At 39.9% G+C, this 12555-nt stretch overlaps 1 protein-coding gene across 6 annotated transcripts in view; it reads left to right on the top strand.

Annotated features, from left to right (window-relative positions):
• syt7a (synaptotagmin VIIa) overlaps positions 1–12555 on the top strand; it is a 93854-nt gene that overhangs the window by 64528 nt on the left and 16771 nt on the right. For all 6 annotated transcript variants that reach the window (XR_014800669.1, XM_084933582.1, XM_084933583.1 and 3 more), the window contains one exon: positions 10838–10940. Coding sequence is in view for 5 of the 6 variants with exons in the window: in XM_084933582.1 (XP_084789708.1) it covers positions 10838–10940 (103 nt within the window). In the remaining variant the exon portion in view is untranslated. The remainder of the gene's footprint in view (positions 1–10837; positions 10941–12555) is intronic.

The raw sequence follows: 12555 nt of genomic DNA, 5'->3' as shown, positions 1-12555 counted from the left end.
CCGCTCTGAGAGTCTCGTCTCTGCAGCTCCACCGAGGGCCCAGAGAGCCTCCTCATTATTCCACAACATGTTAGTCACTTACATAAACATGCTGCTAAAAATAACCGCTTTCTTTGCCAGCCAACTTAGACACTAGAAGCCAAAATATTTCCACTCATCTATAAGGATCCACCAGCCTTGCTCAGTTTCTTGAAATAATTGGGTTTGCATTCTGTTTAGGAATTGGACCTACTTTTGTGAAACAATTTAAGGCTAACAAATGAGTACAGTGTGAAACAAGCAGAGCGTTTTCAGTCATTGGACGGCCGTTTTCGATTGTTCACAACAGTGTCACAGAGAAATCCTTGATTTGGTCCAGCTTAAGGCAGACGCGACACACTCGATTTCCTCTGCAGTCCAATTAGGCAGTTTTAACCTCACTTTGATTCTGTGACAAATGGGCGACAGTGTGCAGATGCATAATATGACACACACCTTTAAAAAAAACGGCGGAGGACGGCGGACAAATTCTGATGTACTCGTCACACCAATTATTCCTCATTCACAAGTGTTTCATCAATTTGACACGTGATTTAAAACTAGAGCTCCATTACAACACAGATGGTAACTGTTTTCTTATCTGGGCTGCACAGCCGCAGTGCAGACATGCACATGTGCACCATGCAACTGCTGACATTTGAAGGACCTCTTGTGTCTTCAGGGTCGTAGAAATAGGCCTCCCTTAACTAATAAGTTCCTTTATTTATCATAAGTTTGCTTTTAGAGCTATACTAGCCACCAGCTGCTTTGTCTACTGGTTTTGTTTTTTGGCCCTGAGCTTTCTGCGACCACAGAGTTACAAACAACCATCAAAGTATCCTTTGAGAAGAAATGTTGCTTCTTTTTTACTAATATCAAAAGTCTCCGCATTGTTCACAATTATAGCCTGAAACGCAGTGAGCCGCAGAGGAGAATGACTTCCTCTGTAATTTCTTGTGTGCATTGCGTCTTGCCTTTTCAGCTTTTTGTGTTCACACCTCTTTAAATGAGTTGTGAAATCCACCAAGAGACCAAACAGCGCGTTTGTCGCTCAGGCCAGCGTGTGGTCAACAGGATCCGCCTTTATTAGCAGACTGCATTGTGCTGTTTCCTGGATTTAATTTCTTTCACTCAAATAAGAATGACTGGCAACTTACAGCCTGTGAACACTGGAGAACTGGAAGCAAATAAACAATTTGACTGTAATTGAAGCTTTAAAAGTGTTGACCTTTTAGTGTGCCTTCTGTTGATATGTCATCTAATTCCACTTGAGACTCTCATGGTTTTGTTTATTTCGTGTAAAATTGCAAATTGCAAATTTTAATGAGTGATTTAGCCACACTCTAATTGGCTGCTAAATTTAGAAGCTTGAAAACCCCCCAACATACCTCAACAGTCTATTAGAAGTGCAAGTTGTAAGCCTGCTGGGAGTGTATAGTTCCTGGTGGTGTTAATGCTGACTTCACAGTAAACGTGATTTAATCAATCACACTCCTGGCATATTGCTCACTCTGAAAGGGGTTCTCAAGCCAAAGACAAAGGCACGCTTTCATTCGTCTCTCTTACCCTTCACACCCGGTGTTTCATCACAGTCTGTGCATTTAAACATGTGCTGGTGCCCATCACTCATCTTCACCTGCATTACTCATGCTACCCCGCATGAATTTATTTACCTAAGATCTGAAAAACATGTCACTGGCAAATGGCTTCAGCCAAACATCGAGCCTCTGAAGTTAATGTGAATATTTTATATATCCGTCAAATGGTAACGGAGTCAGTGTTAACATCAAAGGGAATTCTTTGTGCTCCCAATGAACAGAGAAGAGCTGCCGTCTGCACAACTGATATTTCATGCCCGACATTAATGAACCAGTCAGTTTTTCAGAGCAACTACTGTAAATAAATGTACCCGAGTAGAGAGCTACTTTCGACTGCTCCCTTGTTCTCAAGGGGTCACCACAGCGGGTAGCGCCGCATGTCTGATTTGGCAGATTTTTACGCCGGATGCCCTTCCTGACACAACCCCACAGGGATTTGTGTCTCCTCCTGGGATCGAACCAGCTAGAGCTTTAATTTTGTAGACTCTTGTTTGTTTGAGTAATCTTATTTTACGCTGCTTTTAACGTACAGTAGATACACGGCCCTATAAAAGGTTTTCTTTTTTTAAGGCCTGCTTGGCCACAGACGCATGTGAGTTGTTACTACTTCCATCAAAATTGCAATACATCTATAAAGTTTTTCTATAAAACTATAAAGTTTTATTTGAATAACTGTTTGAAATTAAAATGGGGAAAATGAATAAATATTTTTAGATATAAAATTTAGCTCAATTTATTTAATTGTAATACTGATTTAGTTGTTTTACTTGTTCTAATGCTGTTTAACTGGGACCTCATTACGTTTTGTTCCCTTTTCGCCTGCCTCGTGTATTGGAATGACAATAAAAGATTCTATGCAGTCTTCTGGAAAACTAAGTACACCCAATGATTCAGTAACTTGTAGCGCCAACTTAAAAAGCAATATTGAAGCAATGGTTTTCTGTATGACTATCAGTCTTTAATGGTATTGTGGAAGAACTTTGGCCCACTCTGTACAACGTTACATCCCTTCATTGAGGTTTTTGGGCATTCATGTATGCACTGTTCTCTTAAAGTCCCATTTGAGCCTCTCAGTCAGGTTGAGGTCTTTCATTGAACCTTGATTCTTTTCTTTTTCTGTTCATTCTGTTGTAGATTAACTGCTATGCTTGGGATTTAGCTAAGTTTTAGCTGTCAGACAGATGGCCTCACATGCTCACGTGTGACTCTAGAATACTTTGGTGTACAGAGGAGCTCATGGTGGACTCAATGACTGAAAGGTGCCCAGGCCCTGTGGTTGCAAAAAAAGAAAAGAAAAGAAAAGAAAAATCCCAAATTATTACCCCTCCACCACCTTGCTTCACATCTGATATGAGGTGCTTGATTTCCACCGTTATGGCTAAGAATACGACTAAGAGGATTTCTTCTGGCAACCCTTCCAAACAAGCCACACTTGTTTTGTCTTGTCATGAAATTGAACATTTAACATGCTAGCTGAGGCCTCTAGAGTCTGAGATGTAGATCTTAGGTCTCTTGTTTTTCTCTAAGAACTGCACAGTCTGACCTTGGGTTGAATTTTATCTGGGGCGTTCACTCCTTGGAAGACTGTGTGTTAACACACACCTGAATGCTCCAGACCAGGCAACAGTTAAAACTTCTGCTTTCATAGTACTCCTCACAGTTGCTGATGATCAATTAATCAAGTGCTTTAATTAGCAGCACCTGTCTGCTATTTACAGAACCCTATTCATTCCTGTGGAAGCAGGAATGGTGTACTTAGTTTTTACAGGATTGCAGAGATTCATTTGAAATTTAACTTTTTTGTAAAATAATGGATGGCCAGTAATGGAAGGTGTATGTACAAGTAGTCACTTTGAGCCAAAGGCTCAGGCTTCAGATTCTAAATTTGGTACTCTTAGTTTTGTATTGTCTCAGTAAGAGTAGATATCCCTAATACACTCATATGAGGCACACAGATCTGGCTGTGACTAAAGGAAGCCCCACGTCCCACTGTTCAAACCTTCTGTTTGCAAGGGACATCCAATTAGAAGAAATTGACTTGAGTGGGATGTGAAAGGCAGTCAAATGTGCATTTTTCTCACTGTGAATAGGCTATGAATCATGTGAATCAATCAATAAACTGTAGAATAAAGCTATCCCACTGCCGTAAATGAATAAAAATAGGGGGTTGGAAATGGGTATAATTGATGTATTTAATCACAAGCCTTTAATTTTACTATTTTTCTTTTAAGTGACCCAGTCTTTAAAACTAAGGTTTAGAAACCTTACACAAAATATTTCAAATTAGCCAGCTACAACCGAATGAAAATGTTTGTGCTTCACTATCAAATAATAATGTAAAAGGTTAACACATTTATGGTGTATTTCAAAAGTTTGATTTAAGTGCTACTTCCTTTTATGGTGAAGTTTTTTAAATTGCTCCCATATTATATTTAATTAAGTAAAAGATCCAAGTGCTTTGTTCACCACTTTAAACAGCAGTGCTCCTGGTCCTGCAATGCAATTAGCCAAGCAATCTTATTAATGGTAAAATGTATCTAAAGTACTTAAGACACAAACATTACTGAGGCTTTTCTTTAAGCCATCAGCAGTATGTTAACGGTCCATTGCTGCTTGAAGGCAATCCAAACATCCCACTGGCCATGAGAAGGTGTTGAAGTGTGTGAGATTCTTAATGCTTCCTCACTGACCTTGTGTGTGCGATGGCTGGATGAAAGTGCTCTCCGTGGCCATTTGTTTATGAAGTGTGGCAGGAGCAGACTGAACTGCACCACAGCTGGTGTTAGTCATGTGGACTTTCAAACCAAGGTGGGGAAAGAGGAAGTATAGGTTACACGGTAGACTAGCAGAGAGAGCAACTACAGGTTTTAAGATTGAGTGTTGCTTTAATTTTGGGGCGAGAGGAGGTCGCACATGCTGAGATGTTTGTGGTCCAGCCATCTATAGGTTGGACTTCTAAGAAGGCTTAATTAGGATGTTAGAGTGGCTTGTTTATGCCTCATTGGTCTGCACTCACAATTCATTTGCGACTCAGTGAACATATACTGTAGGTTCTCCTCCAGTGTTGCTATAAAGAGAAGGCACAATCCCAGAGAGCTTCGAATCTAGATCTCTCTCTGAGCAGCAACTGCACAGCCCAATGAGGATGGAGGCTCAGGATAAAGGGGGTGGGCTTTACGCGTGTGCCACATTAACATTCAATCCACTTGCCTGTGGTCCTTCAATTATTCATCCATGCATGTTACATCATTTTGTGTAAGCCAGTGGAGTTGTGTTTTTTCCCTGAAAACATCTCTCTGATATTAATAGATATAGATGTGTATTTCTCTGCCTTAAAGACATGATGCACTCAGTGAGATTCTGAGTCTCTGTTAATTGCCAAGTGGGCTATATATATATATGTACATATAACTTCATAATTTATGAGCTTATTACGTTGCTTAAATTGACATAAAAGACAAGCGCAGTGGATGGCGGTTAAGACCATTTACCCAAATCAATATAAGTGTGCGTTTGTTTGACGCTGTGAGTGTGTGTTTGTCCTCTAACCACATTAGCCAGAGTGGGAGGAGTTAAATCTTTATGTGGTGGAGGATTGTGTGTGTTTAGGCTAATGTAACGACAGGGCATCCCGAGGTCACAGTTTATCATTTTAATGGTTGTTATTTCAGGCCTCGTTTTCTTAGAAAAAAAAGAAGATATTACTATAATTCAAGATGATATAATTTGCACGTGTGTTTGTACATAAACATGTAAATTGATTATGCTGCGCTCTGCTAGTCTGACACAGTGCTCCTCCTGTGACAAGGGCTTTGCAGACCCGACTAATCAGCACAGTCTTCGGGGGCTCTGGTTAAGACTGTCCCCGAAGCTTTGGGTCCCTGCGGCCACTGTGCTCATTCATGCATTACAGGGGGAATGTAGAGATGCATTCAGTTACATACGGGGGGGGGGGGGTCGATCGCGCTAAGGCAAAACCCTCCCAAAGAAACCCCCCAAAAAACCACACACACAAAAAAAAAACCTCAGTCACAAAGAGATGAGGAGGAGTGCTTTCATCCATCCATCCATCCATCCATCCACAGGTCAAGGGAGGATGAGAGAAAATTCAAAGTGAAAATCCATCTTCCTTCAATGAGAGTAGCAGGAGGGAGTACTTATTGTACTGAAGGCAGCACTCTCGCCAGCAGGTACAGGCTGCTACACATGCTCATCTCATTCATCCAGATAGATGGATGGCGTTTGGGGAGACGAGCTATTAGGAGCATTAACCTGGGACTCTTGTGTTCTGCCTCAGAACAGGTGGCACATATGCGGCAGCCTCCACCTCAGAAGCCAATCTCCAAAGCTAATCGAAATTTTAAACATTTGGTAGATTCGTGTTTGAAGTTATAATGGACCGTTAAAGCGGTTTTATTATTTTGTGTTGCTGAAATTCCCTGGATTGATAGATTAGTTGTTTTAATTAAGCTCTGAGGCATGAATACTAAAATTGCTGAGAGTTTTGGGATGCCATAAAGGGAACCGTGGACTGTTATAGGTTAGGTAGAGACTAGGCTCATCTTTCGATTTGAAAGTAATCATGTTTGCCAGTTTTTTTAGTACCTTCAGCACTTTAAAAAGAGAGAAACTGAAGCTCAGGGAAGTAGCATGTTAAAAAGTCAAAATAAAATACATATAAAACAGTACTTACTTAATAAAAATAAACATTTGGCAGTGACTGAGTGCCTTTGGGTTTTTTTTCTATTTCCATTTGGAATTCAGTGAAAGAAGCAGAAGGCAGTATTTAGTATTTAGCACCTCACTTGTTGCTCATTCCTGAAATGGGATTTCAGTAAATGATGCTATTTTAGGCTAATTTCTAGTTTCAACATGCAGGAAGTAATTAGTCGTCAGTGAAAGCATCCATATTTATGAGACTTTTTGGTTGTAGCTTGAGGGAAGAAGCAGGGCCCATATGGAATAGAAACAACAGAACAAACTTACACTAAATGTTTTAGTTTCACGTGTATTTTATGTCTTATGAGAAATAAATGTCTCATACCATGATTTACTGATGAAAGAGTTCCAGTTTATGGAAGACCAAAGCTGCTGTATATTTATTCATCTATTAATAGTTATTTCTCTTTCATTTTACTTATTCATTTAATTTAATTTATTATTTTTAATTCATTACTTTATTCATTATTAATTCAAACTTTTTTATTTCAGTATTTTCATTTCTTGATTTCTTTATCTATGCCATGCTTCAGCATGCAAATATGGAGGCTCAATATGTGCCAAATCTGTCTCTAGTGGTTGACCAGCACCAACAGAAATGTTAATAAAATATGTATATGAATGTATATGAATTCTAATTATATGTTATATATTTTAGTGCATTTACTGGAATTTTTTTTAAATATCAAACTATTTGTTATTTTTTATTTTGGCAGTTCTGGTCCTCCACACCCTTTTGCATTTCTTTATGCTACACAGCTATAAACGAACAGTATACTGTGCAGGAAAAATGAGAAAGCAGCCACTTTCATGAGTAAATGATAGTATGCGGCATATAGTTTTTAAAACATTTTCTTTTTCACATAGGGGATGAGTGGCTGAGTCTAGTGTGAATGTACCTGTGTTTCATGTAGATAATGAGTTATGTAAGCAATGCACTGTTGTGGTTTTGACTGTGACTGAGCCTGGAAAGTATGCCCTACCTGTAAAGAATGACAGATGGCGGCTATGAAATTGAGCATAGACATTGAAATACATCACTTCATGGTTTCAGACGAGCGTGTTTGCTTGAGTGTGACATGTTTGCAGAGGGGTGGGGAGTCTGAATGTTTAAAAAAAAAAAAAAAAAAAAAAAAGAGGGGCTGGGCTGGGCTCTCTTTTTCGCGTCTCTCTCCAGCCTAGAAGTGGAGTGTCTTTCCCCCCTTCCCCCTCTCTACAAGCTGCTGGCCCTCGGTCAGGTAACAAAACAGGATAGTATCACAGGACGGTGAAACCCAAAGTGGCCCCGCCTGCCTCCATACGTCTGTATGTGAATGTGTGTGTCTGCGAGGCTCTCACCTGTACCTGTCATATATCCTATACCTTAACTTCTTTGTTCTCAGTGTGTTTGCCTGTTTGTTGCACTCCTCTAAACACACCCTTCCCTTGCGGCCACTCCTAACATCCTCTTGTCACACACATCCCAAACCCTCATATGTATGGTCTGTGTTTCTAGAGTCGTTGCTATGCCAACAGCCCACTTTCTGTGTCTTAGCTGTGGGAGAATCTGATCTGAGTCTACTCTGCCCCCCACTGGATACTGTAGACAACTGCAGGCTTAAATCATGTCAACCACATCAACCCCCATGGGGTCAGAGGGAAAAAGCATTGGCACCAAAATGTATCAGTTGTAGTAATGCCATCTGCCACATTTAATATTGCCTTGCTAGAAATTGAATAAACTGAAACCAATCACTTTCAATGCACAATGAGATGTACGATCTGGAAGCGCTAACTGATCCGCAGGCCCAGACGTTTCTTTAAAGCAGCCTGGTTGCAGGGAGCAGAGGACCACCTCAGGTGCTGGAGAGCAAGCCTTATAGAGCGGCCATTCCCCTGACAGCAGTAGCTCTTACCTGAGAATGCACTGAACCCCTGAATGAAGCATGAAGGAGAATGAATAATTGAAGACGTTCACTCCCCCATCGATAGTTGGGAGGTGGAGGAGGAGGGAGGTGCCTTGCTTTACTTCAAGCCCTAAGAGTCTCCCTTTGCTTTAGACTTCTTGAGTAGATGCTCATGTTTTAGGTGTAGTGTTTTGCGCAGCTTTTTGCTTCTCTCAAACTCATTGCCTGCAGTTTAGAGCCAGTGCAGAATAATAACAATAAAAGCAATAATAATCAGGCAATATGGAAATGCAAATACCTCCCTTGGCGACTAATACAACTAACAGCAATTCATAAGCATCCCCTTCCCCTCCTGAAATGGTTAACATCCCTCCTTCCCCCCCGTCTCACTCCGGTTCCTTTGCTGGTTGAAGTGATTGTTTGCTTGTCTTGTTTGCTCGCCTTTTCTGTCTGTCTATTTGTCAGTATATTTTCCTCTAGTTTTGTCCGTGTGTTCTGCAAAAATGTACACATTAATGCATTCAACATCAATTGTCATCCAAATTCGAAGCTTAGTGGGTCCAGAAAAACAAACAAACCAAAAAACATCCCTCACCACAAACTTGGTGAAAAGCTCGACAGAGAATGCTGGCCGGACAGACAGACTTTCTATGGGCTCCTTGTCTACTGCCTGTTCAAGGCATTGCCTTCACTCTCCGAGTGACAACTACTTGCATATAACATATATGCACATGTAGCCAATGCCAGTTTGTGCTTTGGCCCCTGTGTCCCTGGTCCACACTTTTAGAGTGTTGCTAAATGGTCGAAAATTCAGGTTCGTCTTAAAATCAACTTTTATCATTTGTAGTTCTCAACTTAATTTCTATCAACACCCTCTTTTGTAACACTCTAAATGTGCTTTTCCTACTACTTGTTCCTTTTTTGTGTTTTTGGTGGTATTATCATTTCGTGTGGTATATCGACTCCTTATTTCCCCTCTCTCTATATTTTTTGGTTCTTCTATCGATTATTTTGAGCTCTCTGTGCAGAGAATAGTGCTTCTTGCTCTCTTTTTCCTGAAGATCAATTGTATTTATTGTCTTTTTCTTTTACTCTCTGTGTTCTCTCTCCTCTTTTTTAGCATGTATGCCCCTTTGTCTCCTGTTAAAGATATTACGTGTGCATAGCCTTCTTTTTTTGTCTCTTATTCTTTGATACTTATCAGACTGACCAAACTAAGCCTCTCTTGTGTTTCCAGGCTTTCCTTCCTTCCTTCATTCCCTATCTTTTCTTGCAGCTCTCTATTTCTCTTTAATGTGCTGGTGTTTGTTATTTTTTTCTCTTACTGTTCATACTATTAATACTTGCTATCTCTTCTAATACAGATAAATAATTTTCAGCTTGCTTTTTCTATTTCTCACGTTCCCTTTTGAACCTTCTGTCTTATCTGCAGTCCTTATGATTTCCATCCAGTGTTAGTGTGTGTGTCCTCTCTGTGTCTGCTCATTGCTTTTCTCTTTCTCAGTGTTTCTGTTCTTGTTCTCCTTCTCTATTCACTGTGTTTCAGTGTTCAGCCTCTCCATGTGCCTTGACTAGTCATTTATCCAGTGCTGTTTGTCCAATGCGTCATGTTATGCAGGACTTTTGCATCTGACTCTCTTTTCTTGTGATATCTGTTCACACTTCCTTTAATCTTAAAATATTTATTCTCTTTAATTTTTTTGTCTTCTTGTGCTAATTTCCTTTTTTTTGTCCACTTTGTGATTCTTGTTTTCTCGATGTATGAACATAGTGATTTTTCTCCCAGAATGTTTATCCCACATGTTTGTTTGTTTTTTTTAAACAATACTCATGAGAAGGAACTAAACTTCACATCTATTAACATCTGTACCTAAGAACCAGCTGTTCCATGGCAGATTTCTGCACTCACCTTTGTTTTTATAAAACTTGTGATGTTGGTGCAACTGAGAGAAATTTAAACACGCAAAATACTTTACAAAGCTGTGTAATGTCTGTCCTGTTAAACATCTGGTCATCTTCATGTTGCTATATATGTCTGTCTACTGTTTTTAAAGTAACGTCATGTTGCTATATATGTCATTATACATGTGTGTCCTGTTAAAGTTGTCATTTGTTAGTTGTCAAAAGACTGAGCATAATTTCTACCTGGATGATTAATTGGGTTGTGTCAATAAATTTAGTGATTCTGTTTTATGTTTTGTCTGAAAATGTCTTTGTTTTGGGTTTTTTTTTGGTGGAGGTAACTTTCTTGTAAAGATGTGGATGTTTGCCAGGGTGGAGCTCTCTATATATAGTCATCTCAGACTCCAGTTTTCCTCAAACACCACTTGCCGCATCAACTGTCCTCAGTTCTAGCGCCCGCCATTAATCTGTGGAATCTTTGGCACATTTTACTTGGCTTTGCTCATGAAAGCTACAGAAAAAGCAGCTTGAAGTGACATCTATCCAAAGTTAACTTGGACCACCATCGGTTGTTCCAGATAGGCAGGTTTCAAGCGTTAAACAGGTGGAGTTTGGACTCCCTGGGTGCTCAGACATTCTCTCTTTCTGTAGATGAATTAGCTTCACATGTCCTCGCTGTCTTTTCTTGCTTTCAACCTGAGCTTCTCTTTGCAGAGGCAACAAGCCAGCCAACAGCCCCAAGGGCCAACCTCCTGATGCTGATGGCCACTCCTCTGTAACTGACCTGGCCAACTCTCTCACTGGAGACATGGTGATGGTAAGACAATGTCCCACTTCAAATCCATCCTGCTGTCTATGATATGATTGGTCTAACCTGATTTTTACTGTTTAGGCTGCTAATTTTCAGTGAAAGGAAGTAGATTTTTTCCACCATAGGGCAAGTTAGCTGGTTTCTACTGAAGATGTAAAGAACTCCCATAGAAGCTGAAACAGCTGGCAATATTATTATTAATAATAATTATTGTACAAGCTCAATTTATATGGGACTGAGTGCCTGAAAATCATACTATAGAAAAACTATGTTGGGCAGTGCAAAAAAAGTAGCCCATTTAACAGTGTCAGAAAAACAATACTGGTGTAAAAGTAAGCTATATCAGCGTCCACACACTAATAAGTAGGTTTTTCGCTGTTAGTTTGGGGCTTTTAAGTAAAGACCTAGATTGGATGGAATTTTAAAGGTGGATCCTTTGGTTTTTGCTTTGTTTTAAGGACTGGTAGCAGACAGTTTTCAGTTCATGTTACAGGCTTTCTATAAAAGTTGTAATCTGCAAGCACCATTTGAGAAAGGGATGCATTATCCCCTGTTCTAGTTTCATAATTTTATTCTGTAAAATATCTTTGATCAGTTCACTGTCCAATCCATTCAATCCATATTTATCTTATATTAGACTTAGCACAGATCCTCATATCATCTAATGCCTAAAAGAAGTGGTTTCAGCTCATCCCCCTTTAAGGCCAACCTCCCTTTAAGCTTTTTCAATTGGTTGTCTGATGCAAACCGAAGATATGAACAGCATATGGATGAGGCTGCTGCGCTCGCAGTCAGAATTGTGTTGCTGAGATGGTTATATTATATTCTTACTGATATTGTGCAAAGTAAGGAGTAAAAACATGCTCTGAAACCAAATCCATCATCCACTTATCCAAAGTAAAGAGAGCAGTTATGTTACAAGTTTGGTTCAGCCACATTATGAGCAACCTGATCTTGGCATCCCAATTCTTGTTTTGTATTGAAGAGCCTCATTAGAGCTGTCACCTGCAAGAGTTTTAATGATGAATCAGAAAGCTGATATGAGTTCTACCTTATCGGTTCAAGTGAGTGTCTGACATCGTTGATAAAGATGTCCTTGAAGATTAAAGGAGTCTTCATGGTGTCTGTTGTTTTGAAATGAAAAATCAAAATTCTTTAATATTAGGGTGTCCAAGTACTTTTGGCCACATACCCAGAAGGTAATTCTCAGTCACCAGGTAGGGCACGTGTTGCAGTGCTATGGTAAATCCATACACAGGTTAATCTAAAGCTGGCAGTAAGGGAGCTGTAATAGAACAACATACAGGCAGTTCCTACAGTGACAATCAAACGAAACAGGCATGCAAGGTGACTCACGCTGTTTGATAAATTAGACTTGGAGTATTTCACACTTTCTCTGCTTGATAGTCCATAATGCCATATTGACATATTGCTGAGCGAGTCTTTGTCACTTTGAAATTGTAGCCCTGGCCTCGGGGAGCAAAATCAACAGTTTCAAATAATGCTCAGTGAGACTTTGCCTGCATAACACAGCTTTACTTTTTGTTAGAGGTAACGGCTGCACATAGTGGTTTTAATAAACTGGTGGTTGTTTATCGCCACTCAGAGTTCTCAGAATTCT

This window comes from Perissodus microlepis, chromosome 7 (assembly GCF_051167445.1).
Source record: "Perissodus microlepis isolate ML-2025 ecotype Zambia chromosome 7, ASM5116744v1, whole genome shotgun sequence".
NCBI lineage: Eukaryota > Metazoa > Chordata > Actinopteri > Cichliformes > Cichlidae > Perissodus > Perissodus microlepis.
The sequence above is the reverse complement of the archived record's forward strand: the minus strand, read 5'-3'. Positions and strand labels throughout refer to the sequence as shown.